Source organism: Sciurus carolinensis, chromosome X (assembly GCF_902686445.1).
Source record: "Sciurus carolinensis chromosome X, mSciCar1.2, whole genome shotgun sequence".
NCBI classification, from domain to species: Eukaryota; Metazoa; Chordata; class Mammalia; order Rodentia; family Sciuridae; genus Sciurus; species Sciurus carolinensis.
In genome coordinates, this window is record NC_062232.1 from 114,092,412 (window position 1) to 114,118,823 (window position 26,412).

At 39.7% G+C, this 26,412-nt stretch overlaps 1 protein-coding gene across 2 annotated transcripts; it reads left to right on the top strand.

Moving 5' to 3' along the window:
• The first annotated feature begins 6,989 nt into the window (after positions 1 to 6,989).
• Positions 6,990 to 26,003, top strand: Znf449 (zinc finger protein 449). Of its 2 annotated transcripts, XM_047535995.1 has the most exons (6): positions 6,990 to 7,007; positions 7,992 to 8,065; positions 9,469 to 9,913; positions 11,270 to 11,474; positions 21,874 to 21,987; positions 22,169 to 26,003. In XM_047535995.1, the coding sequence occupies exons 3-6, from the start codon at positions 9,560 to 9,562 to the stop codon at positions 23,050 to 23,052; spliced, it is 1,557 nt and encodes a 518-aa protein (XP_047391951.1). In that variant the 5' UTR covers positions 6,990 to 7,007; positions 7,992 to 8,065; positions 9,469 to 9,559; the 3' UTR covers positions 23,053 to 26,003. The 2 variants fall into 2 exon arrangements, with proteins under 2 accessions (XP_047391951.1, XP_047391952.1); XM_047535996.1 differs by lacking the exons at positions 21,874 to 21,987; positions 22,169 to 26,003 and adding an exon at positions 13,747 to 13,873.
• The last annotated feature ends 409 nt before the right edge of the window (positions 26,004 to 26,412 follow it).

The window sequence follows — 26,412 nt, forward strand, 5'->3', positions numbered from 1 at the left end:
TCTTTTTTTTTCTTCTTTTTTTTTAATGCTGGTGATCCATTCTGGGGCCTTGCACATGCCAGGCAAGCATGTTACCATTGAGCTATACTGCCAGCCTAGCGGACTTTTCTTGCTGGACTGTAGTACCTCAAGCTCCCAGTCATTCACCTAGCCCTCCCACTACATAGAAAAGGACTCTGGCTGCAGGTCTGAGACTTCCTTCCACCCACAGAGATACTTTGTGGCTGCTAGTGCTGGCAATGGAGAGCAAAGTGCCTGATCCTGGAACCCTTTCCTACACCCCTGGACCTGAGACTGACCTCCCCCAACCACGGATATCTTGTTGCTGGGATGTACAGCATGATGAATCAGGTTACAAATGCCAGGTTGGGAAAAATTCCCCATCTGATAGGGGGAATTCTGCCTCTAGAAATGAGCAACATTGCAAACATTCTTCTTTCAGAAGTCAGTGAAATCTTTTCTCCTACCTAGAGCCACAAGGTAGTCAGGCCTGGGGAAACACCTTTTACCCTGTCAAGCAGTATCGGCAGAAAAATATGTGCTAAACCAAGATTAAAGACATAGCACAACATAATCTCTGAAAATTAGACTGTCATTAAAATCTCAGCCCACAAAAGTAGGCAAGGACCTGCATTTCAAACCTAAATGGGTGACTGACTGCTAAAATTAAAAGTTTAAAAAGGATGCAGTATCTCCTAACATAATATTTCAAATATCTAGAATATTATAAAAAACTCTCATACCAAGAATCAAGAAAGACACAATTTTAATGAGAAAAGGCAATCAACTGATCCTAACACCAAGATGAATTAGATGTCAGAATTATCTGACCAGGATTTTAAAGCAGCTGTCAAAAATTATTCAATCCCAGCAGTTTGGGACGCTGAGGAAGAAGGATCCTAAGTTCAAAGTCAGTTTCAGCAATGTAGAGAGGCCCTAAGCAACTCAGTGAGACCCTGTCTTTAAATAAAATACAAAAAAAGGCTAGGGATATGGCTCAGTGGTTAAGTGCCCCTGGGTTCAATCCCTGGTAACAAAAAATAATTATTCATAAAAGGAATTATAAATCATCTTGAAAAAAGAAAAAAGGGAAAATATCAAAAAAGGAATAGAAGTTAAAAAGAATCAAATGAGAATTTAAAGAACTATAAGATATAGGAATGAGCAGAAAAAAATCCTTGCAATGTTCTCAAAAAGTGGAGATGACAGAGGACAAATCAGAGAACTAGAGGACACATCAGTAGAATTCACCTAATCTGAAAAAACAGAGAAAATAGACAAGATAAATAAATAATAGAGGCTTGGGACCTGTGGGATGAAAACAAAACATCCAATATTCATACCATCAGAGTCCGAGAGGAGAGGACAAAGAATGGGACTAAAAGGGGATTCAAAGAAATAATGGAGACTTCCCATATTTGTTGAAAGATAAATTCACAGATTCATGAAGCTGAATGCATATCACATAAAACGAGCACTAAGAAACCAATGCTAAGACACATCAAAAGTAAACTTTTTAAAATTTTAAGACAAAGGAAAATCTTAAAAGTAGCCAGAGGAAAAGGACATATGACCCATAGGAAATACCAATTCAAATGACAGTGGAGGTCTCATCTGCAATCATCAAGTTCAGAAGAAAGTGACATGACATTTTATCAAGCACTGAAAGTAAAGAATTGTCAACTACAAATTCTATGCCTGGCAAAACTACCCTTCCAGAATGAAGATGAAGTAAAGACATATCACATAAAGGAAAACTAAAGAATGTGTCAATAATAGAACTACCTTTAAAGACTGGCTAAATGAAATTGCTCAATCTGAAAGGAAAGATAAAAAGGAATCTCAGAGCATCAGGAAGAAGGGATAAACAATGCAAAGAGCAGATATATGGGTACATACAGTGGACCACCCCCCTCACGAGCTTTCTAACTCATATGTAATATAAGCCTTCGGGCTTCTTAGAATGAATTATAACAGCTAGTAACCAAGACAATAATATTTAAAATTGGAGAGCATAAAGGGACCTAACTGGGAGTAAAGTTCCCATACTTTATGAGGTGAAGTAGAAAATGCTGATATAAATAGATGGTGACAAGTCATTGTATAATTTAGGATGCTCCAGAGAAACAGAACTAATACTTTTCTCATATATAAATATATATATATATACTTATATATATATAATATATATAATACATTCTATTATGTATATAGATAGAATATATATATCATATATGCACAAATGCTTCTATCTACATATGGAGTAGAATACATGTAGAATATATGTCTGTAGAATATAATACATATGTATATATAGGGGTATATGTATATACATATTTGTGTATACATATAGGGTATATCAAATATATGATATACTCTATATAGAGAGTATATCAAATATATATGCATACATATTTGACAACATATATATATGACCACAGAGACTGAAAATTTCCACAATGACCAACTGTATGCTAGAGAGCCAAGGAAGTCAACAGCAGATCAGTGCAGGAAGCTGGAAGGCTAAGAATAAGAAAAGCCAATGATACGGCTCCTAGTCCAAGGCAGGAGGCCCAAGAGACCCCCCCCAAGGGATCACTGATGCAAGTCTTAGGGTCCAAAGGCTGAAGAATTTAGAGTCTGATGTCTGAGGGTAGAACCAGGATAAAATATGCTCACTGCAGAAGAAAGAGCAAGAGAGTTTCACTTTTTCTTCTCTCTGAACCATCCATAGTGACTACCCATATTCAGGGCAAATCTGCTGCTCTCACTTCACTGACCAACATGCCAATCTTGTCTGGAAACAAGACAAGCTTTTCCTAATACATGGAAAGGCACAGGCCCTAAAATACTTAAAACAATCTTGAAAAAGAAGAATAAAGAAAATAATTATGCTCTCTCATATTAATTTCTATTGGGAGGATGTGGAAATTAAGACAGTGTACGCACACATCTGTAATCCCAGTGACTTGGGAGGCTGAGGCAGGATGATCACAAGTTCAAAGCCAGCCCCAGCAATTTAGCAAAGCCTTCTTTGAGTGGGCTCCTTAATTCATTTATTTAGTATAATTTTATGTAGTTGGATTTATGTCTGCTATCTTGGTATTTTTCATGCATGTCTCATGTCCTCATTGATCACTCTTCACTACCTGCTTTTGTATTAAATAGATATTTTCTAGTGTACCATTTTAATTACTTTGTAGTTTTTAAACTATATTTTAGTTGTTTTCTTAGTATTGGTATGGGAATTACAATTTGCATCTTAACACAAAATTATCTTCTTCAACTAAATACTAATTTCATTCCAATAATACATAGAAACTTTGCTACACTATAGCTCCCTTCCATCTCCCCCTTCTTATAAAACTGGTTTCATACAAAAATCTTTTTTCCATATTTTTATTGGTCCATTATAGTTGTACATAATGGTGGAATTTGTTGTTACATATTCATACATTCACACAATATAACAAAATAATTTCTTACAAATTATATCCTTAGCTGCTACATGTCCAATAGCAATTTAGCAAAGCCTTAAGCAACTTATCAAGACCCTTCACAAAATAAAACATAAAAAGGGCTAGGCATGTAGCTCAGTAGTAAAGCACCCCTGGGTTCCTCAGTACCAAAAAGAAAACAAGAAAGAAAAAGAAGCAATTACTCTGTACTGCAGGGCTTCCCTCAGTACAGAACTTCCCATGAGTTCTAGTTGGAAACTCAGTGATGTTCATGCATTTTTTCTGAGGCAAAGGCTCTTACAAGCACTTCTGTTCCCAGTCCATGATTTGTTATCTCAGTACTAACCTGTTGTCAGTCACCACCACCATAAGGCCCCATAGAAAGGAAGGTCATTACAGGCATCTGATGGCAAACCTTCCACAAAATCCAGTCTATCTCTATGGACTCATGGAGGTGGTGGGGGGGGGGGAGAAGGGAAGAGAGAGAGAGAGAGAGAGAGAGAGAGAGAGAGAGAGAGAGAGAGAGAGAGAGAGCTGGTTGAAACTTTCTGCGATCTTTGGTGCCATGTCCATGAGTGAAAATGTGTCCATGTGATTGCATGTGGAAGGTGTGGGAAGGGCCCATGTCAGCACATACCTTCCCCTCCTAGGTCTTCTGATGGATTCGTTCCCCCCACCAACCTTTTCCAGGTGCTCCTGTTCTCATGACCAGATAAACTAACTTGGATGCCCTGAAGATAATGACCTCAATGCTTCAGTTCAAAGTACTTTTCCACATTCATGATTAGCTGAGACCCATCTCTGCAGAGGAGACCAGACTGCTGATCCTGACATGGCAGATGATAGTTTAAGCACTACTAGGTGCCAGCAGTATGATCAAAATGCACCCTCTGGCCAGGCACAGTGGTGCATGCCTGTAATCCCAGCAACTCAGGAGGCTGGGTCTGGAGGTTCACAAGTTCCAGAACAGCCTCAGTAACTTAATGAGACAGTCTCAAAATCAAAAAATAAAAAGGGCAGGGGGTATAGCTCAGTGGTAAAGGGCCCCTGGCTTCAATCCCCAGTACTTGAAAAAAAAAAAAAAAGAGCAATCTGCTGTTCCTTGAATTCTCAAAACAACCCCAGAGATTTTACCACTGACATTTTACCAATGGGGAAAATGGGGACCAGGGAGAAACAGTGAATTATCCAAAGTAACATAGCTAGTACTGCAGCAGAGCCAGGATTGAAATCACCTTTTGATCTAATTCCACAGCTGACGCTGCTTTGAAAGCAACACTGCCTCCCTGTGGAAAACAAAAGCGATACCACACTATTCTCTGAGCTGGAGCCCAAGTGGGACGTCTAGAGGACAAATGTTCCAGACTAAAATATAAAAGGTTACTTGCCAGTGGTCTACTCGGTGCAATCAAGAAAATCTGAATCTGGAATTAAGACAGCTAAATGCCCCAAACCTCAGGGCCAACCAAGAGACAGTTAAAACCTCCCAATTAGATGGGCGTGGTGTCACAAGCATGTAATCCCAGCAGCTCTGGAGACTAGAGCAGGAGGATCACAAGTTCAGAACCAGACTCAGTAATTTAGTGAGACCCTGTCTCAAAAAAAAAAAGCCTGGGGATATGGCTTGATGGTTAGGGGCCCCTGGGTTCAATCCCTGGTACAAAAAATAATAAATAAATAAATAAGTTTAAGAGAGGCTGGGGATGTGGCTCAGTGGTTGAGCGCCCCCTGGGTTAAATCTCCAGTACCAATATATAAATAAGGGCTGGTGATGTAGCTCAGTACTAGAGCCCCCACCCTGGGGTGGGGTTCAATTCCCAGTATAGAAAAAAAAAAAAAAAACAAAACAAAAATACCTCCCAATCACCTATTCCCTCAGCCTCCCAAACTCTCTTTAAAAGATTTTTTTTTTTTTAAAATTGGGGAGATTACTGGGAATTTAACCCAGGGGTGCTTTACCACTGAGCTCTTCTTATTTTTGATGGGGTATCATTAAGTTGCTTAGGGCCTCACTAAAAATTTCTGAGGCTGGCCTCAAACTTGCAATCCTCCTGCCTCTGCGTCCAGACTCCCTGGATTATAAGCATGAGCCATCATATTTTGCAGATTTATACTTGAAAAGAGTCCCAGCATCTGTACCTTGCTGTGACAGAATAATCAGGAACTCCTCCCTGGAATGCGTGTCAGGTTCAAGCCATTCATGGTAACAGTCCAGGAGATGCCTGAGGGTTTTCTGGGAATCAGTGGTCTCTTGGAAACAGAATTCTCAGGTGGGTAGATTTCAGGCTGGGTAGTGGGTCAGGTGGAAGCAGCTCCTGGCTCCAGCATAGAAACTCCTACAGTTTCACTAACACAGGAGTCCTTCCTTCTGGGAATCTGGACCAGAGCCACCGTCAGATTCCCAGACCACACTGGCACAAAATGAGGTACACCTGTTTAGAAAGTAATATGGCCAGGTGAGAGAAATAATGACTTTAGGAGACTCTGGGTGCCTGGGGCTCCAAGTTAGCCGGGGAGAACAACTTTGGCCTGGGCAGAGCTGTCTCCAGTGCCTTGGTTTCAGCGGGCCCAGGATAATGCACTGCCTGCCATCCTCCACACCAGGATACTGTTAACACCTGTTCCCGCCCCAGTCCATTATCTAACAGAGCTTCTTGGAGGCACAAGAACGGGCGGCTTTCTCCTCTCCGTCCTCAGTCCCAGGCAGTTAAGTCCTAGCACCAAAGTTTGGCATCCACATACCAAAGGTACCAGATTGGGACCAACATGAAGACTATATTTTCCAATTAAAACCATTATATGTAGTAGTCATTGGATCAGGCCTCACCACAACCTGATTCATATCAACGAAATTGAAAATTTTGCTTCTAGGGGCGGGACCAGCGAGGGACAGATTGGAATACACAGGAGGCTGTGCCAGTGGGCAAATTCTAAGACCCAAGAGACCTCTGGTGGTGGTTGAAGGTGGAAAGGAATGGGCGGGGTTGCCCAATGGAAGCTCAAGTCTTCAAGAGCAGGAAACTAGGAAGCAAACCTAAGGCCCCTGTGACCCGCCAGCAGATGGCCAGAGTGGGAATCCCCAAGACAACTTATTAAAAAGAGAATCCTCAAGCTCATGCAAGAGCCAATGCGTTAGTGTCGGGTTGGGCCTGGAAATCTGAATTTAAAAATCCTTTCCAAGAAATCCTTCCACACACAGTTTTGAGAATCACTGCGCAGGCCATGACAGATTTAAAAGATGTTCCAGACCCGCTCTGGTTACTCTAAGGCTGTTGGGGAAAAGTCTTCACTTGGCTCACGACCCCGCTATCGCCTCACCCAACCCTCAGGGACCAAGAGGCGATTAGACCGGAAATGGGAGCATTTCCAAAGCAGCTTGAAGCTAGGAAGCCCGGGAGAGTCCCAGCTCCTCCCACGTCAGCATCCTTGTGGGCCCGGAGCGCGACGGGCGACGTAAGGCCTACCGGGAAATGTAGTCCACAGCGCGACCCCGCGCCTGCGCCCTGGGCAGTTGCCGGTGAGCTTGGGAGAGCCTTGGGCGCTGAGGCGGTGAGTCCCGGAGCGGCCAGAGGGCGTGGCCGTCCCTGGGGCGCGGGCGCGGGTAGCGGGGTTCCCTTCGCCTGCCTGGGCTAAGCGAACTGGCAGATTCCAGATGCGCCCCGGGCGGCAGTCGCCGGAGCAGCGAGGGGCGACGGGCCCCTGTCGGATCGGGGACCCCGCCGCCGCTCCCTGCGACCCGGCCAGGCCTTCCTGGGAATCCTCCCAGGCTGGGAGTGCCCCTCTGGGCGGCGGGACCTCGTCGCCCAGGAGCGCTCGGAGACTGTGCCCGGGACACCAGCATCCGATTTTAAACCAGCTTTTAGACTTTTCAGGGACGTGTCACTCTTGCCGTTCCTCAAGTGCTCCCTTTTCTCACATCGGTTTACTCCTAGGCCGTGTGAGGGCGGGTTCACTACAGGAAGGTTTGGGGGGAAACCATTAATCCCATAGTGCAGTGAACTTTTAACTGGGAAGGACAGATGGAAGGAAACCCGGACGGTCACTTCCCTGGTAGACGTGGTGGAAGGTTTTGGGTCAGTGAGGGGAGGGCTGGCCAGCTGTGAGGCTGGAGCGGATTAACGAGTGGGTCCACAGCCAAAAAACCGCAGTTTCTGGATGCCCTCCAGCAACGGTTAGATGCCTAGGCTCAAGAAGGCAGAAGCTTCCTAGGAAGGAGTCGTGACCAGCAATAAACTTTAATTGAGCCCTTTTAACCAGGCATGCCGCTATTTGCTTTCCCTGCAGTTGGATCCGAGTAGGATATATTATAAAGTTGATGCTATGATTATGCATGTATTGCAGACAGAGACATTTAGTCTCAGGGTCACACAGTTAGCAGGTTATTACTTCTAAATCAATATGCCACTAAAATTCAGGCTACTATGGTGATAAAGGGTGATAAGAGGAACAGAGTTTCAATTTTGGTTAATGGGATGGGAAGAAAGTCTTGAGTGTTCTTTTCTTTTCTTTTTTTTTTTTTTGAATTCCCTCCAGAGAGCTGGCTCAGCAAATGCAGAGAGGACCCACAGTACCTGGGCAGGTACAGATCCTGAGACCTGTGGACACATGTATGTGACCTCCTCGGTGACCTCAGAATTATGCTAAGAGCACTTTGATTTTTTTTAAGTTGTTGATGGACCTTTATTTTATTTATTTGTTTATATGCAGTGCTGAGAATGGAAACCAGTGCATCACACATGCTAGGCAAGTGCTCAACCACTGAGCAACAACCCCAGCCCCATTTTGATGGGTTTTTTAGACTTTTTAAATGCTGGAGTCTATGTCTTTAACCTCATGGCCGTTTTCCTTTGGCACTTACCATGTGACTTTGGACAATTTAATTGCCCTTAAGCCTCAAAGTGCTGTTCCCTAATCTGCATTCCTGGGATAACACTAATATGAATCTCCTAAGGTTGAATGAGGGTTAACTGAATTAATACATGCTGGATGCTTAGAACAGTACCTGGCATATAGCATGAACTTGATAAATGTCCTTCATTATGAATGAAGAGCAAATTCCTGTTGGGCTGCCATATAGCATCATAGTTTTTACAAAGGAGAGCCACTTGGAATACTATAGAAGGATGAGGAGCTTAGTGATATAGGCTGAACTGTACATCCCTTAAATGGAGAAGGAGGAATTGATGATTTGCTGCCCTTGCAAAGCATGGTTTTACCTAAATTCATTTGATTAAAGGCTATTAAGTGGTACTTAAAGCCTGATGGACATTGAAAGTTATTCAAAAGTATTGTTTTGTTTTTTACTGAACTGGGGGTTGAACCCAGGGATTCTCTAGAGCTGAGCTATATCCCCAGCCCTTTTTATTTTTTCTTTTGAGACAGGGTCTGGCTAAGTTGCTGAGGCTAAACACAAACATTCAATCCTCCTGCTCCAGCCTCCCAAGTCACTGGGATTACAGGCAGGCATGACTCAAAAATATTCTTAATATTCCTCCCACATTTCTTTTGAGACCTCCATATATTCAGAAACACATGAAACTTGGATTAGACAAGGAATAGGGTTAAATGCCAACAGATTTTTAGGGGCATATTTAAGGATAGAGTTCTTAACCTTGAAACAGTGGAATTCAAGAACAGAGCCGTTCAGTAGAATTTCTGGCAATGGTATTTATTGAGCACTTGAAGTTTTAGTTATTATGACTAAGGAACTAAAATTTTAATTAAACCTAAAGTGTCACATGGTACTCTTGGCTACCATATTAGAACAACTCTAGAGGGTATGTGGATAAACTCTGAGATTCTATAAACTTTTGAAACATATGCAGAAGTGGATATTTATGTGTTTTTTCCAGGAAGGGAGTCTTTAGCTTTTATCAGAGTCTCAAAACCACTAGAAAGATTACAAAGTGCTCATTTAGGTCTTTGGTAAAGATAAATAAGTTAAGGTCAGTGAGTATGTCCTCTTGTAACCATTGCTGTTTCTTTTTTCTCATTTTTTCCCTGTCTTCAGCTATAGGTGGTTCCCCCTGATTATTACAGAGAAACAAACTGAAATCTGAGACCTCAGGTCCCAGATAAACTCTAAGCTTCTGAAAGAGGCAATGGCTGTGGCCCTGGGTTGTGCAATCCAGGCCTCCTTGAATCAGGGCTCTGTGCTGCAAGAGTATGACACTGACTGCGAGGTGTTCCGCCAACGCTTCAGGCAGTTCCAGTACACAGAGGCGGCCGGGCCTCATGAAGCTTTCAACAAACTCTGGGAGCTTTGCTGTCAGTGGCTGAAGCCAAAGATGCGTTCTAAGGAGCAAATCCTGGAGCTGCTGGTGTTGGAGCAATTCCTAACCATACTGCCCACGGAGATGGAGACCTGGGTGAGGGAACATTGCCCAGAGAATAGAGAAAGAGTTGTGTCACTGATAGAAGATTTACAGAGAGAACTTGAGATACCAGAGCAGCAGGTGAGAAAAGAATGCATTGTACATTGTGAGCTAATAGTGATTTTTACTTTTTTAAAGTGTTTTTTAAAAAAGAGAACGAAGAAATAAGAGAGTAAACATGGTCCAAAAAGTCTAAAATATTTACTGTCCAGCTCTTTACAAAGTAACTTGTAGAAGCAAGTAGAATTCAGAAAGCATATACAGGAAGATGAACGTGGTGTATTATTGACTGATGTTTGTATAAATATGTTTGACCTCACTTCACAAGAAGATATCATGAAATTGTCAGATGCCTACATTGCTGCTTAGAATTGTTGTAATGCTAGACAGTATTCACACTAATACAGGTCAAGTACTATCATCTATAGCTGCTTGTCACATGATGTCCCTAAGTGGCAAATAAGTCTTGGTAAATTGGAACAAATAGTGTAGTCTTCCTTTGATTTGCACAGTGGTGCATTCCTAGGAAATCCAAGTCATGCTAAAATACGCAAAAATTGTATCTGATCAACATGTTTTTCCTGGCAGGTGCTCCTTAACTGCATGAATGTTCGAGGGGGAATTGCCCACTTGGGAGGGACCTGGGACAGCTCTGCTTTGTGAGCAATGCTCCCATCCCGATCCTTGGAATCCCAATAGCCGGCACCAGCCAGCATATGTTGGATACGCCACAGGGGCAGTGGTACTGCCCTGGGTTCAGAAGGACCACACCATGCCTCTGTTTGGGGAGGGCAGGGCTGAGGGGAAGGGGAGGGTGGTGTGTCTGCGAGGGGGAGCATGTGCTTCCAGCAGGGTGTCAGGGTGCTGGGTCCCACGTGGGGCAGGGCTCTGCAGGAGCTGTTGGCTTCAGGGCACATAGAGGCCTGAACAGGAGGCTGCTAAAGGTCCTGCCTCCCCAGAGCAGGATGCGTTTGTGGTCTCCCTTCCCTTCTGTCTTCTTCGTTTTGTTTACCATGCAAGATTTCATCTTCAAGTGTTCTAGTCTTGCCCTGCCCAGTACAAGAGCCACTAGCCACGTGTGCCTCTCGAGCACGTGAAACGTGGCCAGTGCTGATTGAGACCTGCTGGGAGTGTAAACCGCATAGCACGTGCAGAAGCTCTGGGGGGAAGAGCAGGTAACTTGGTAACTGTTCACATGGATTACATGCAGAAATCCTGACGGATTGCGCTTGTGGGGTTAGATTCCACGTGCTATGAAGATCAAGAACACTCCGGTTCCTTTTATACATTGTGTCCTGTGGCCACTGAAAAAGTTTCCACTGCACGTGTGGCTCTGATTGTATTGCTAGTCGGCAACACTTTGCTTTAGAGTGAGGTGGAACTAACTTCACCGCTCGTGGGTGACTCTGAAGTGATGGGCTCTGGCATTTCCCCCAGGTCGACATGCATGACATGCTCTTGGAAGAACTGGCTCCAGTAGGAACAGTACCCATGCCACCAAACATGCACCTGGAGACGTCTGCACTCCAGGGAATGGGACCTGTCCAGGAGGCCCCAGTGACAGAGGCCTGGATCCCACAGGCAGGGCCTCAGGAGCTGAACTATGGTGCCGCTGGGGAATGCCAGCCCTTTCTGGATCCTGGTAAGGAAGGGTTTTCTTTCTGCTCTTTTGTGTGTGATCGAACACTCGAGAGCTCTCAGAGGTTGGGTTGGTTGGAAACGTGGACTCCCCGATGGGAACGGCCCTCTTGGATACAAAGCAGGCGGAGGATAAGGAGATGCGTCTCTGGGAACAGCAGGGAACCATGCACTGTGGGTAGAGTGGCTTTGGGAGGAGGCGAAACCAATGACCCTGCTCATTAGTCAGCAGTCCCTCAGCCTCAGCGTCACCTGGGGTAGGTGTTTAACAAGCTCTCTGAGCGAGTGCTGCACACACCCCCCTTTGAGATGCAGGGCCCCAGACACCAATGGGTGGGCACTAGCAGGAGAAGAGGCCAGGTGGACTTGATGCCCGGTGTCCTGTTCCCCTTCCCTTTGGGGTTTCCTTCCATTGCTACCCATGCCTTGTCCCCGCCCTCGCCTCCCCCAGGTGTGGTGGGAATCCTCTCCCCTATCTCCAGCAGGCTCAGCTTCACCTTGGTGGCACGTGGAAGACACTGTGTAGTACTGAGACCACCAAGGAGACCTGCAGAGGAAGATTAGTGGAGATCGGCCCATGTTCCAAAATGGAAACGTGGGAAGCCCCCATAACTAGCACAGAGCCCAGGCTTAGTGACTGTGTCCCCCCCACGTCTCCACATTTATTGTCACAGTCAACATTATGAGCACTGGTGAAGAGCCAGGCATCCTGCTGGACCCGGGGACCAGGCAGGCCACCCGGCGTGAAAGCAGCCCCCGCTGCCCTGGCACTCAGTTTGGGTGGAGAGTTCAGATATGTCCATGGGACCGTATGTCCTATCTGTGATGGAAACCGTGTGTTGGAGGCCCTAGCATGCTGGCGGAGCACACGGGAGGGTCCCTCGCCAGCTTTTAGGCTGAGAGGGGAGAACTCTGGAGGAGGGGGATCTGGGCCAGTAGCTAGCTCCAGGATGGACTGGAGTCAACCTTTGAGTGGCGAGAGTGAGGAGAGGGGAGGTCCCCTGGCAGAAGGGGCTGCGTGTGCAGAGGCCCAGCGGCAGAGAGAAGACCTGCTACTGCACTCCGCAGGGTGGGCAGGAGTAGAGAAGCAGGGGTAGCAGTTCAAGAGACTGGAGAAGGAAGCAGGGTCCTGTGTTATGAAAAACTTTTTCTTGTGTTTGAAGAATCAAGATTTAGTATCAAGGTTGTCACAGTGGTGCACACCTGTAATCTCAGTGACTCCAGAGGCTGAGGCAGGATGATTGCAAGTTTGAGGCCAGCCTCAACAACTTAGTGAGGCCCTAAGCAACTTAGTGAGACCCTATCGCTAAACAGAAAAATAAAAATGCTGGGGATGTGTCTCAGTTGTTAAGTACCCTTGTGTTCCATCACTGGTACCACCCCCAAAAAATTTAATATCAAGGCTGTGGGGAATGCTTGAAGGTTCTCAAATATCATCAGAGTGATATAGGCAGATTTACATTTTAGGTGATCACTTTGGCTACTGTACAAGTGAAATCCAGTGGAAGTGGGGACATCTTTGGGGAGGTTGTTGAAATCCTCCACATGAGAGAGAATAGTTTTCTGAACCATGGGTTTATTGGTGAGGATGGAGTGAAAAGGGGTATGTCAAAAGATATTTAGCAGGTGTGAACTATAGAACTTGGTGATTGGGTATCGATAATGAACCAGAATGTGTGAAGGATGGCATCCAGATTTTAATGTTATCCACTAAAATGGAGAACAGATAAGGATCAAATTTGGTGTGTCAAGGCAAGTTTAGATTTGAACATATGGATCTGGGGTGCTTATGAATTTTAAGCACTTTTTTTTGGTACCAGGGATTGAACCCAGAGGCACTTAACCACTGAGCCATATTCCCAAGCCTTTTTATTTTTTAAATTTTGAAACAGGGTCTCATTAAGTTGCTTAGGGACTCGTTAAATTGCCGAGGCTGGCTCTGAACTTGCAATCTGCCTGCTTCAGCCTCCCAAGCCACTGGGATTACAGGTGTGTGCCACTGTACCTAGCACACATTTTTAAATAATGCCGGCCAAGAGAGGAAAACCAAGAAGTGCATTTTTATACATATTGTCATCAATGCAGGACTATATAATGTCATCATGTATGTTCTAATCTTTACCTTCATTTAATAATCTGCGAAATAATTACTTTAAAAATATGTATGTATGCTTATCACAAATAGTAGATTTTCATTAGCCCTATTAAATTATAGATCTTTTGACATATGCATTCTGATTCTGCATGTTAATTTGCTTCTTTTATCAATATTACAGGTTGAAAGATCACAGAGCAGCAGTATTCATCATGGTGTAAAGCACATGAAAATTCAGTGTGCTTAACAAAAGATAGGTATAGTTAGTTAATCAAGTAAAAATACAAATTTGAAAGAGGGGAAATTATCCTGTTGTCATCCCTTTTAAAGTATATAATATACTTTGTAAAATGATGTAAGACTTATTCCTCCATCATTTAAAGGTTACTTAAATATTTAAACATCTTGATGTATTGCATGAAACAGGTTCTATTGGAGATGGTGTGAAAAAGCACAAGATACTGGCTAAGTGAAGAATGAGTTTAAAAGTAATAGAAGAAATCAATTGAGTTTATGTTAAAGTTTGCAATATATTCTGTCAGCAAAATATTAGGATGGTTTGATTATATGAAATGTGTGTGTGTACACACATATGTTTTGGTCATTGTAACTGAAAGCACACACATTGATTGCAAGATAAAAAAATGAACTTAAAGGAAAAATGCAGAGAGATCTAAGGAAGACGTAAACAATAACAACAAAAAATCCATCATTTAAATAGAAGCCAGACACTCTAGATCCTAAGGGTGGGTAATGCTATTAGAATATCTGTAGTCAGAAAGAAAAAAAGGCAAGGAGGCACTGGTCCTAAAAGCATAAAGTGTATCACGCAAACTGTATCTTTGAAAATGTAGAATTCAAAATTATTACACCAAAATTCAAACATATTTTTGATTATCAAAGCTTTGGGTTTTTGTTTCAATCAAGACTTTTCACCTGGAATATATGTCAAAGATCACATCTTTTCGTGATAAAGGTTATGAGATGAAACTTAAAGAATATGGAACAGATACTATCTGTAAAGCATCAGAAGATTCTTGTCACTTAAATCTCTCCAGATTATCCTGTTATATGAAATAATTGACCCTAAGGTAATATCTAACCCCCAACTATAGTAATGATATTTCACAGGGCAGTGGAACCTTTATGACAGATTTTGCTAATGGAGCTTAATAAATTCATTCCCTGAATATAGGACTCTCGGAGAGCATTCTTTAGTGAATCACCTTTTTAGTTAACCTGTGGTTGCTTTTTCCTTCTTTGTATTGTTTAGCTATTGTTTCATAAATTATTCCACCCCCCAAATTTAGCAATTTAAGAAAAAAAGCATTTATCACAGTTTCTGAGAGTCAGGAATTTGGGAGTTGTTTACTCAGAGTCTCTTTTGTAATTGTAATCAAGGTGTCAGCAGGACCTGGCAGGCAACTTCAATTCCTTGCTAAGGGAGCTTCTTCAGAGGCTACCTGAGCTTCAGGACAGGTCAACAGGCTTCCCCCAGAGCAGATGATCCAAGAGAAAACATGGGCATGCTATAGCATCTTTTTTTTTTTTTTTTTTTTTTTTTGCGGTGCTGGGGATCGAACCCAGGGCCTTGTGCTTGCAAGGCAAGCACTCTACCGACTAAGCTGTATCCCCAGCCCCTGCTATAGCATCTTTGGTAACCTAGTCACACACCAGCTCTTCGACCATATTCTCTTCATTAGAAGGGAGTCACTAAGTCCAACCCAAGCTTAAGTGGAGGAAAGGAAAAATCCTACCTCTGGAATGGAAGAATATCAAAGTATTTGGGAACATATTTAAAAATGACCACGTATCCCGTGTTTTCTTATATTTAAGAATCTCATCCATTTTCAACTATATTTTACAGGGTGTGAGGTAAGGGTCCAACAAATACTTTATTTCCATGTGGATAGCATGGTGTCAAAGCATGATTTATTGTAAAAGCTATTCTTTCTGCATTGAATATCTTTGAAACCTTTGTTAAAAATCAGTTGACAAAAGGTATATGGGCTTACTGCTGGATGCGTTATTTCTATTGTACTGATCCATATGTCTATTCTCATGGATGTACCAGACTGTCTTGATTATTATTGTTTTGTTGTAAATTTTGAAATCTGAAAGTACAAGAACTTCAATTTTGTTCTTATTTTTCAAGACATTCTGGGTTTGTTATAATTTTATCAGTTACTACACAGAAGTCAGTTGGGATGCTGTTAGGGATTGTTAGATGTTGATCAGTTGGAGGAGTATTGCCGACATTAAAGATATTAGATTTTGTGATGCATGAGCCTGAGATGCTTTTCCATTTATTTAGATTTTCCTTGATATCTTTCAACAATGTTTTATAGGTTTTGTTTTTGGTTTTGGTACTGGGGATTTAACCCAGGGCACTTTGCCCAATGAGCTATATCCCCCAGCCCTTTTTATAATGAGAGAGGATCTTGCTAAATTGCTGAGGGTCTCACTGAATTACCCAGGGTGGCCTTGAACTTGTGATCCTCCTGCCTTACCCTCCCAACTTGCTGGGATTACAGGCGTGTGCCACCACACCCAGCTGTAGTTTATAAAGTATAAATTTTATACTGATTTGTATTAAATTTGTTCTTAAATATTTTATTCTCATTAATGTTATTGTCAGTAGAATTGTCTTCTTAATTTAATTTTTGGATTGCTCATTGAAAGTATATAGAATTGTAATTAATTTTTCTATATTGATCTTGTATCCTACAAATTACTGAATCGCTTATTAACTCTGATTCTTAGTAGATTCTTTAGGACTTTCTGTGTACAGAATCATGTCATCTGTGAAAAGAGATAGTTTTACTTCTTAAGATTCAATCTGAATACATTTTGTATATACATTTATATATATATACATTTATATATATATATTTATATATAAATTTATGTATATATATAAATTTATATGTATATATAAAAATTTATATGTATATATAAATTATATGTATATATGTATATATATTTATATATATATACATTTATATACATTTATATATATACATATATATTGCCTAGTTGCCCTTGTCAGAACCTCTACTACAATGTTGAATAGAAGTGGTGAGAGTGTACACCCTTGCCTTGTTCCTGCTCTCAGGAGAAATTTAATTTTTCACTATTACTTATGATTTTAGCTGTGGCTCTTTCATAGATACTTTTTTACCAGAATGAGGAAATTTCCTTCTATTCGTAATTTGATTTTTTTAAAAAATCAGGAAGCAGTAAGGAATTTTGCTAAGTATTTTTTGTATGTATTGAGATGATCATGTGATTTTTATTTGATATTCTATTGTAATATTATATTATCTTAATTTTGGGGGGGTACTACGGATTGAACTCAGGGGCACTTGACCACTGAGCCACATTCTCAGCCCCATTTTATTTTTTATTTAGAGACAGGGTCTCACTGAGTTGCTTAATGCCTAACTTTTGCTGGGGCTGACTTTGAACTCTCAATCCTCCTGAGCCACTGGGATTACAGGCATGCACCATCATGCCTAGCTATTATCTTAATTTTTAATGATAAATCATCTTTGCATTCCTGGGATAAATACCTGGTGTATAATTCTTACAATGTATTGCTAGATTCAGTTTGATACCATTTTGTTGAAGATTTTTACACTCATATTCAGAAGAGATATTGGTCTGTAGTTTCATTTTCTTATCCTGTCTTTATATGGGGTTTTTTATTTTTTTGGTCAAGGCAATAATGGCCTCATAGCATGAGTTCGAAAGTCTTTCCTCCTCTTCTGCTTTTTTTTCTAGGGGGGGTGGTGGTGCTAAGGATTGAACCTAGGATTTTGCATGTGCAAGGCAAGGGCTCTGCTACTGAGCTACATCCCCAGTCCTCCTCTTCTGTTTTTTGAAAGTATTTAAAGAATTGCAATTTTTTTCTTTTGTTGCTTGCACTTTCACTGTTACATTTGTAAAACTGTTGTCTAAATCAAGGTCATGAAGATTTACACTTATGCTCTTTCTTTTGTGGGTTCATATCTTAACATTGGTCATTGATCCATTTAAAATAAATATTTGTATGTGGTATGACCCAGGGAACCAACATCATTCCTTTGCATATGGATATCCAGTTGTCCTAGCACCATTTATTGAGAAGACTGTTCTTTCCCTATTGAATTTTCTTGGAACCTTTATCAAAAATCCATTGATTATAAATGTAAAGGTCTAATTCTAGGTTATTGATTCTATTCCATTGATATCTCTTTCTTTACTTGTGTCAGTAGAGTGAGTTGGAAAGTATTCCATTCTCTATTTTCAGAAAGAGATTATGTAGAATTGGTTTTAATTCTTCTTTAAATGTTTTTGGCAGGTTTCACCACTAAAGTCATCTTGGGATTGGAATTTTTTTGTGGAAAGTTTTTTGATTACTAATTACATCTTTTTAGTAGTTATGAGTGTATTCAGATTTTTTTACTTCTTCTTGAGTCAATTTGATTAGTGTATGTGTTTCTAGGAATTCATACGTTACCTTTAAATTATCTGATTTATTTTCATACATGTTTATAGTATTCCTTTATAATTTTGTAAGGTTAGTAGTCGTGTTGCTTCTTTCATTTCTGATTAGTAATTTGAGTTTTTTCTTGGCCTGTCTAGCTAAAAGTTTCTAAGTATTTTTGCTTTCAAAGAAACAACCTTGGTTTCAGTGATTTTTCTCTATTGCTTTACAATTCTCTATTTCATTAAATTCCACTCCAATCTTTATTATTTTCTTCTTTCTAGTTATGTTAAATTTAGTTTGCTGTTCCTTTTCTAGTATTTTAAGGTGGAAAGTTAGGTTATTATTTGAGTTTTTATGCTTTTGTAATGTAGGTATTCACAGCTATAAATTTCCCTCTAAACACTCTTGTGTACATTCCTTAAGTTTTAGTGTGCTAATTTTCATTATCTCAAAATATTCCTAATTTTCTGCTTTGATTACTTATTTAGAAGCATGTTAATTTCCACGTATTTGTGTAGTTCTCAAATTTATTTAATTATAATTTTGTTCCTTTTTGGTGGGAGAATATATCTTTTAATTGTGATCCTCTTTACATTTTGGAACATTTTTTTATAGTATGGCATCTTGTCTGTCCTGGAGAACTTTCTGTGTGCTCTTATGAAGAACATATTTTCTGCTGGTGTTGGGTGAAGTGTTCTGTGAATGTCTGCCATGTTTAACTTCTGACAGTTTCTGTGTCTTCTATAGTTAATCAGATTTTCTATCCATTAATGCAGAAATTATTGAAGTGTCCAACTTCTATACTGTAGATTTGTCCAGTTTTTCTATTTCTGCCATTTTTTGCTTCATGTATTTTGGTACGCTGTAATTAACTGCATACATGTTTTTAACTGTTTTCACCTCCTGATAGACTGATGTTTTTTTTATAAAATGATCCTCTTTATATATAGTAGCATTTTCTCTTTTAATATCTGTGTTTAGTCACCTTGTGAATGTTATTCACAGGATATGTATTTTCCATCCTTTACTTTCAATCTTTTTTGGGTGTGTGTGGTACTGGGAATTGACCCCAGTGACCCTTCACCATTGAGTTACATCCCCAATCTTTTTTATTATTTTAATTTGAGACAGGATCTCACTAAGTTGCTGAGGGTCTCTCTAAGTTGCTGAGGCTGGCCTTGATCTTGAGATCCTCCTGCCTCAGCCTCCTGAGTTGCTGTGATTGTAGGTATGTGCCACTACCTGGCTTCACTTCTTTCTTTTCTTTTTTTTTTTTCATTTGTTCCTGTGGATTTGAGTAACCAACTGGAATCATCCAGACCAATACAACTTTGCTCTCACCCACCTCACTTGCACTATTATTGACAAATACATTTCTACATATTATAGAATTTGTTTTTTAAAAATATTTTAAAAGAAAGAAGCAATTTTTTATTTACTTATACTTTGTTCTAATTACATAATTACCTCTATTTGTGCTATTGTTTTTCATGTGGATTCCAGTTACCATCTGGGGTCACTTGCCCTTTAGTGTTTTTTATAAATTCTCTCTCTGTATATATTATATAATATAAATGACATAAAACATTATATAATTTATAATATATTTTATGTATTATATATGTGTGTGTGTGTGTGTGTGTGTATATATATATATATATATATATATATATATATATATATATGTTTAGGTAAGTCTGTTAGAATTGAATTCTCTCAGTTTTGTTTCTCCAAAATATCTTCATTGCATATTCATTTTTTTGTAGTGCTGGGGATCAAATCCAGGGCCTCATACATGCTAGGCAAGCACTCTACTACTAAACCACATCCCCAACCCTTGCATATTCATTTTTGAAAGATAGCTTTGCTGGTTATAAGATTCTTGAATGCCAGTTTTTATGGTACTGTGGATTGAACCCCAGGGACCCTCTGTCACTGGGCTACATCCCCAGCTTTTTTATTTTTTATTTCAAAACAGAGTCTCACTAAGCTAATTAATGCCTCACTAAAGTTCAGAGGCTGGTCTTGAACTTGTGAACCTCCTGCCTCAGCCTCCTGAGTTGCTGGGATTTCAGGCATGCACCACCATGCCCAGCATACAGTTTTTATTTTTCTTTGAGTACTTTGAATATGTCATCCCACTGCTTTCTAGCCTCCATTGTTTCTGATAAGAACTCAACTTTTAATCCCCACATGTAACTGATGAATCATTTTTCTCTTCTTGTCTTTTAAGATTTTATCCTTTTGTGTGACTTTTAGGATCTTTATTTTATCTGTGGATCGATCTACTTGTGTTTTTCCTACTTGAAATTCATGCTGCTACCAAACAAGTGGAAGCCTTCATATGACCTAAAGAGCCCAGATAATTTTGTGTGTGACAGACAAAATGTTTGTTTCTTATGCATATTTACTGCATGCCCATCCTCTGTGTTGTTTACCATCCAGTGATGCTGATTTCTTGTGATACTTGAAGTTTTCTTGGGAAGTTAAATTTTTTTGTTTTTTTTTTTTTCAAGAAGCACTTGTGAATTTCTTGAAATCATATGAATTATCAGTGTGTTCCTTCCTAGATATGCACACTAATGTTTTTTGCAATGTACTTGGGGAATTTGGCGTCATTATTTCTTTGAATATATTTCTGCTGCTCTGATAACTGTCATTCCAGGGAGACTGTGCATACCCAAGGATGTGCCCCAGGAAGAGTGATATTAGGTTAACATTGCTTAGTAATACTTAGCTTTGCAGGGGGATAGACTTCACAAAAATTACCCAGTCATTTGATAATAAATAAGCAAATAACAGTGAAAGACCTTGGGGTGGCATAGAGTTGCTACAATATATTATCTAAAATGTTCACTTACCAACAAAAATTTATGAGACATGCATATGGACAGAAAATACTGGGCCAGGAGAAATCAGGCAACAGAGTCCATTTATGAGAGTGGTTGGATATCATATTTAACAGAAAAACACTGTAAAGTAACCATTATGACTATATTCCAAGAATTTGAGAAAATCACAATTAAAGAAGTAAAGGAAGTTGTGATGACTATATTATATCAAGAATATCAATGAAGAGCTAGAAATTAGAAAATTCAAATGGAAATTTTAGAATTGAAAAACATAAAAACTGTATTTGTTGACTTTCTATTACTGTAACAAACCTGAGATAATCAATTTTGACCCCCAGTTTTGGAGTTTTCACTCTGACCAAGCTTTTGGGCCTCTGGCCAGGCAGCACATAATGGTGGAGAATGCATGGTGGAACAACCGTTCACCTCATGGCCAGGAACAAAAAGAGAAAGAGGAAGAACCCAGGCTCCCACAATTCCCCTCAAGGGCACCCCCCCCCATAACTTAAAATGTCCCACTAGGTCCTACATCTTAAATTTCCACCACCTCCCAACAGTATCTAGCTGGGGACCAAACTTTTAACACATGGATCTTTGAGAGACACATATAAAATATCAGAATTAAAAAAAAGGGCTGGGGGGTATAACTAAGTGGTAAAGTACCTCCAGATTCAATTCCTGGTTGCCCTTGCCCCTGCAAGAAAGACACAGAAGTAATTTAGTGCATTGACTTCAGCACACAGTTGATTCACTTACCTCCCATAGATTGGAGGACAGCCTTGAAGTGAACACAATATAATGTTTTCATTTTTCTTTTGTTCTTATCTTTAAAAATTAAAAAAAAAAACTTCTTATGACTCCAGATAAAGTAGTAACTGAGGATGAAGTAGATATTAAGAGGCCATGTGTCCAAGAAATCAGCCCAAATTCTGAAACAACCTTTGATGAACCAAATTATCAGGCTTTCCTTCTTTTCTGTGACCAGGATATCCATTACCAAAGCTTGATGTGACCTTCCCACTGGAGCATAGAGAAGAGCCATGGGTGAAAGAATTACAGGATTCCAAAGAAATGAAACAATTACTTGATTCTAAGATAGGTAAGTAATTGTTCATTGATATACTAGGGAAGAAGGGAAAGAAAATTTCAACCTAATTGGGGCAAAGAGCTAGGAATTCCATTTCTATATTCCTGCTAATGGGTAATATGACTCTTCATTTTCCTTTAGTTTTTTTCCCCTTTTTGGAACATGATGACATTGGCAATTTTCTATTTCTTAGGTTTTGAGATTGGTTTAGAAAACGAAGAAGATGCTTCAAAACAGAAAAAAATGGAGAATATGTATCCATTTGTTGTAACGTTAGAGGGGAATGCTCTACATGGTCCCATTTTGCAAAAAGACTATGTACAGTTAGAAAATCAGTGGGAACCGCCCCCAGAGGACTTACAGACAGATTTAGCAAAACTTGTAGAACATCAGAACCCCACTCTAGGAGAGACACCTGAGAGTTCCAACCTGGAAGAACCTCTCAACCCTAGGCCCCAAAAGAAAAAGAGTCCAGGAGAGAAACCTCACCGATGTCCTCAGTGTGGAAAATGTTTTGCTCGAAAGTCACAACTTACTGGACACCAGAGAATTCATTCAGGAGAGGAACCTCACAAATGTCCTGAATGTGGCAAAAGATTCCTTCGTAGTTCAGACCTTTATAGACACCAACGACTTCATACAGGGGAGAGACCCTATGAATGCACTGTATGTAAGAAACGGTTCACTCGGCGGTCACACCTTATTGGGCACCAGAGAACCCATTCCGAAGAAGAAACATATAAATGCCTGGAGTGTGGAAAAAGTTTTTGTCATGGATCGAGTCTTAAAAGACATCTGAAAACTCACACAGGTGAAAAACCTCATAGATGTCATAGTTGTGGGAAGAGTTTCAGTCGACTGACAGCACTTACTTTGCACCAGAGAACACATACTGAAGAGAGACCTTTTAAATGTAATTATTGTGGGAAAAGCTTTAGACAGAGACCAAGCCTCGTTATTCATTTAAGAATCCATACAGGGGAGAAGCCATACAAGTGTAGTCATTGTTCTAAAAGCTTCAGACAGAGAGCAGGCCTTATTATGCACCAAGTTACTCACTTTAGAGGACTTCTTTAAGAATTGTTAAGGGAAACAGGTCCTACAGAGATTAGTATTAGCTCAAAAAATAACATGCAGCAGCCTGTTTGTCTTGGAAGAACCTCTTCTAACTTACAAGAACAGCATTTTTGCAGGGGAAGGCTATGTTTAAACTCATCTTCCAAGGCATATGAGTTCTAGAGTATCCACCTTTTCTTGCAGCTATCCTAGATTTGATTTATTCTGTCTCCACAACTCTTTTTTATTAAAATGGAAAACTGTGTTCCAAGACAACCATATCATAAATATAAGCATATAAAGGATGACTGTCCTTTTAGAGGTAGGGTCAATATAATGGATAACCATGTCTAGCTGACATATCTATAATAGAATACTTATTCTGCTGTGTAATTATTAAGGGTGACTACATGAGCTCAGAGCCTTAGATGTGCCCCAGGTGGCAAGAAAAGAGACAATGGATTTTGTCAAACAATAAAATGTGTAAGGAACATAAGGATGAAGGGTGATATCATTTGCCTGGTAAAAATTGGGTTATTTCCATTGAAATTTTTGCATTTAAGGAAATTAAGATTGTAACCTTTACTTTTGAATTTGCCAAGTTTGGTCTGCTTAGTTGGAAGTCTGTGGTGATGGTGCTTAGAGAGGATTATCGATTTGGTAATTAAGCTCTAAATCTGGAAAAATCCATTTGACAGTTGAAGTTGTACAAATAGAACCTAATTTAATTTCAGTTGACTAGAGAACCAGTATCAATGCATTTTCACCCTCATTTGATATTTGTTTATGTGTCTTTATGTGCTTTTGAAATTTTACCCATGTTTTAAATTCAGTATCTCCATAACTGTGTCATGGCACACTTAGTTCTGCAAGATGTTCTGCAAATGTTTGGAAACTGCTTCCTGCTGTTGTTCCTTCCTAGATTCATAATGTACATCAGTGTATGAGAATCTAAGAGAGGTCCTCTACTAAAGGAGGGTAAAGCACTTCTTTGGGCTTAATGTTTTCCAAACTTATTGACCCCAGAACCTTTTTCATATGCACCTAGTAATAACTTATGGAACTAGTATTCTGCAAATATCCCTTGGAACACACTGCCTTAAATAAATATTTCTGTAGCTATCAGTGTAGTCCTGTTGCTCCCAAGCTAGTTATCTCCAGTTATTTCAAGGGTATTGTGAAAATTTCTTCAAAGATATACATCTTTTGTATAATATACAAAATGCATCATTTTAAGGAGGTGGGGATCACTAATTCAGATAATTTATTTGCCCGGTGATTCTGAACCTCTTTGAATTTTATTCATAATTACACACACACACACACACACACACACACACACACATCATATTAAGGAATTGAGGATCACTCATTCAGAAAAAAAATGTAAATTTCCCAGTGATTCTCAACCTCCTTGAATTTTACTTATAATCTTATAAATACACACACACACACACATCATATTAAGGAATTGAGGATCACTCATTCAGAAAAAAATGTAAATTTCCCAGTGATTCTCAACCTCCTTGAATTTTACTTATAATCTTATAAATACACACACACACACACATCATATTAAGGAATTGAGGATCACTCATTCAGAAAAAAATGTAAATTTCCCAGTGATTCTCAACCTCCTTGAATTTTACTTATAATCTTATAAATACACACACACACACACACACACACACACACACACACACAGTTACTACTTGTATAAACATTCTCATATAATCATGGTAACAACTCCAGTTCTCATGAGGGAAGAAGTCTTATCAGTAAAAGCTGTTATTATGTGAAAACATTCATTGAGCCTAATTCCTTGTTATAAGATAACAAGAAATAGGACATTCAAGCATTTTTCCTTTATGAAGATACCCAGTCATCCTTTTCCTTAAACCACAACTAGGGAAAGTGTATCTCTTCTATTGCATTAAAATTCTTGGAAGTGATAAATAAGTATTTTGGGGGTATCTACTATGTGCCTAACTAGTCCTAGGCTTAATGGAAGCTAGTAAAGAAATATAATTCACGGATCAGGCTCATAAAGAGTTTATAATATCTGTAGTTAAACAAGAGTTGGGAAACAAATGGACAACAATGCAAGAGAGTTTATAATTAAGTGCCAAATCATATCAAGTGCCAGAGCCAGGATGTGTCTTTAATTCTTAACATCCAGGTCCCTGTATGATGCTGCTATAAGTCTGGGGTTAAATTGAAATCCCAATAGCAATAAATATGTAACTTGGGAGGAGTCTGAATGTAGAGATGAAAAATGCAGAATGTAATGGCTTCTCTTTTCTCTCTTGTGGAATTGCATTCAAACCAGAACAGTGCCTTAGAATGGATGTGCCCAACTGCTCTGTATTTATACAATATTTTAATAAAGTGGAAATGTATATGCTCTTCCTGCTTCTCTTGCATTAAGTAATTTTTTGAACAACTTAGAGCTGCTTTCCTGAATAGTGGCAACAAGCACCACAATTGATTACTATCCCCATCCCAAGCTGGATTCATTTTTCTGTGTGCAAACATAGTGCTGTGATTATGCATTGTTTTTAGCATTTAATACAGTAAATTTTAGCTGGTAGGCTTAGTTGCAATCATACTATGATACGCCTCCTTCCCCTCATATATATCTGAAATGTATATTACTACATTTTTACAGGGTACAGAACACTTTGAACATCTCTTTGTTCTAGTGCCTTGTTTACAGTAAACATTAGTATTTGGGACATTGAATTGAGAAGCATGAGAAATAATTCTTGGAAACAGATTACACAGTTAGATGTGTTTAATTAGGGCATATACAGTACCTACCTCCTAACTGTTATGAAGGACAAAAACCAGTACCCACTTCATAAGTACTATGAAGATTAAAGGCAATATATTTTGTTCAAGTCTTAGAGTATAAGCTTTTAATAAATATTCAGCATGTTGTATTTGCATTGTTTGTTGTTTAATAATAAAAGCATTTCATTCTATGGATTTTCTTCCAAGTGTGGCTTTGGTCATATTCCATCATTTTTATATAAGTTTTTTTTTTTTTTGGTGTGGTACTGGGGATTGAAGCCAAGGGCGTGCTACACTGAGCTATGTCCCCAGCTATTTTTATTTATTTTTTATTTTTAGATGGGGTCTTACTAAATTGCCAAGCCTGGCCTTGAACTGGCAATCCTCCTGCCTCAGTCTTCCAAGTCACTGGGATTATAGGTGTGTGCCACCACCACACGCAGCTTCATATAGAATGTTTTTATTGATGATTTCAAAGTTGTTTGCTATTGCAATTTTCATTATAATTCCCCTTTAACCAAAGAGCCATATAGTGTTGTCATTTTCCTTTTGATTTTTCACTTGGCTGTATTGTGACTAGAAAATATG

Bases quoted from the DNA above. Each gene is read 5' to 3' on its own strand.
- Znf449 (XM_047535995.1), top strand. From the start codon at position 9,560: ATGGCTGTGGCCCTGGGTTGTGCAATCCAGGCCTCCTTGAATCAGGGC. The intron at 9,914-11,269 runs GTGAGAAAAGAA...CATTTCCCCCAG, and splicing joins TTGAGATACCAGAGCAGCAG to GTCGACATGCATGACATGCT. The intron at 21,988-22,168 runs GTAAGTAATTGT...TCTATTTCTTAG, and splicing joins ATTACTTGATTCTAAGATAG to GTTTTGAGATTGGTTTAGAA.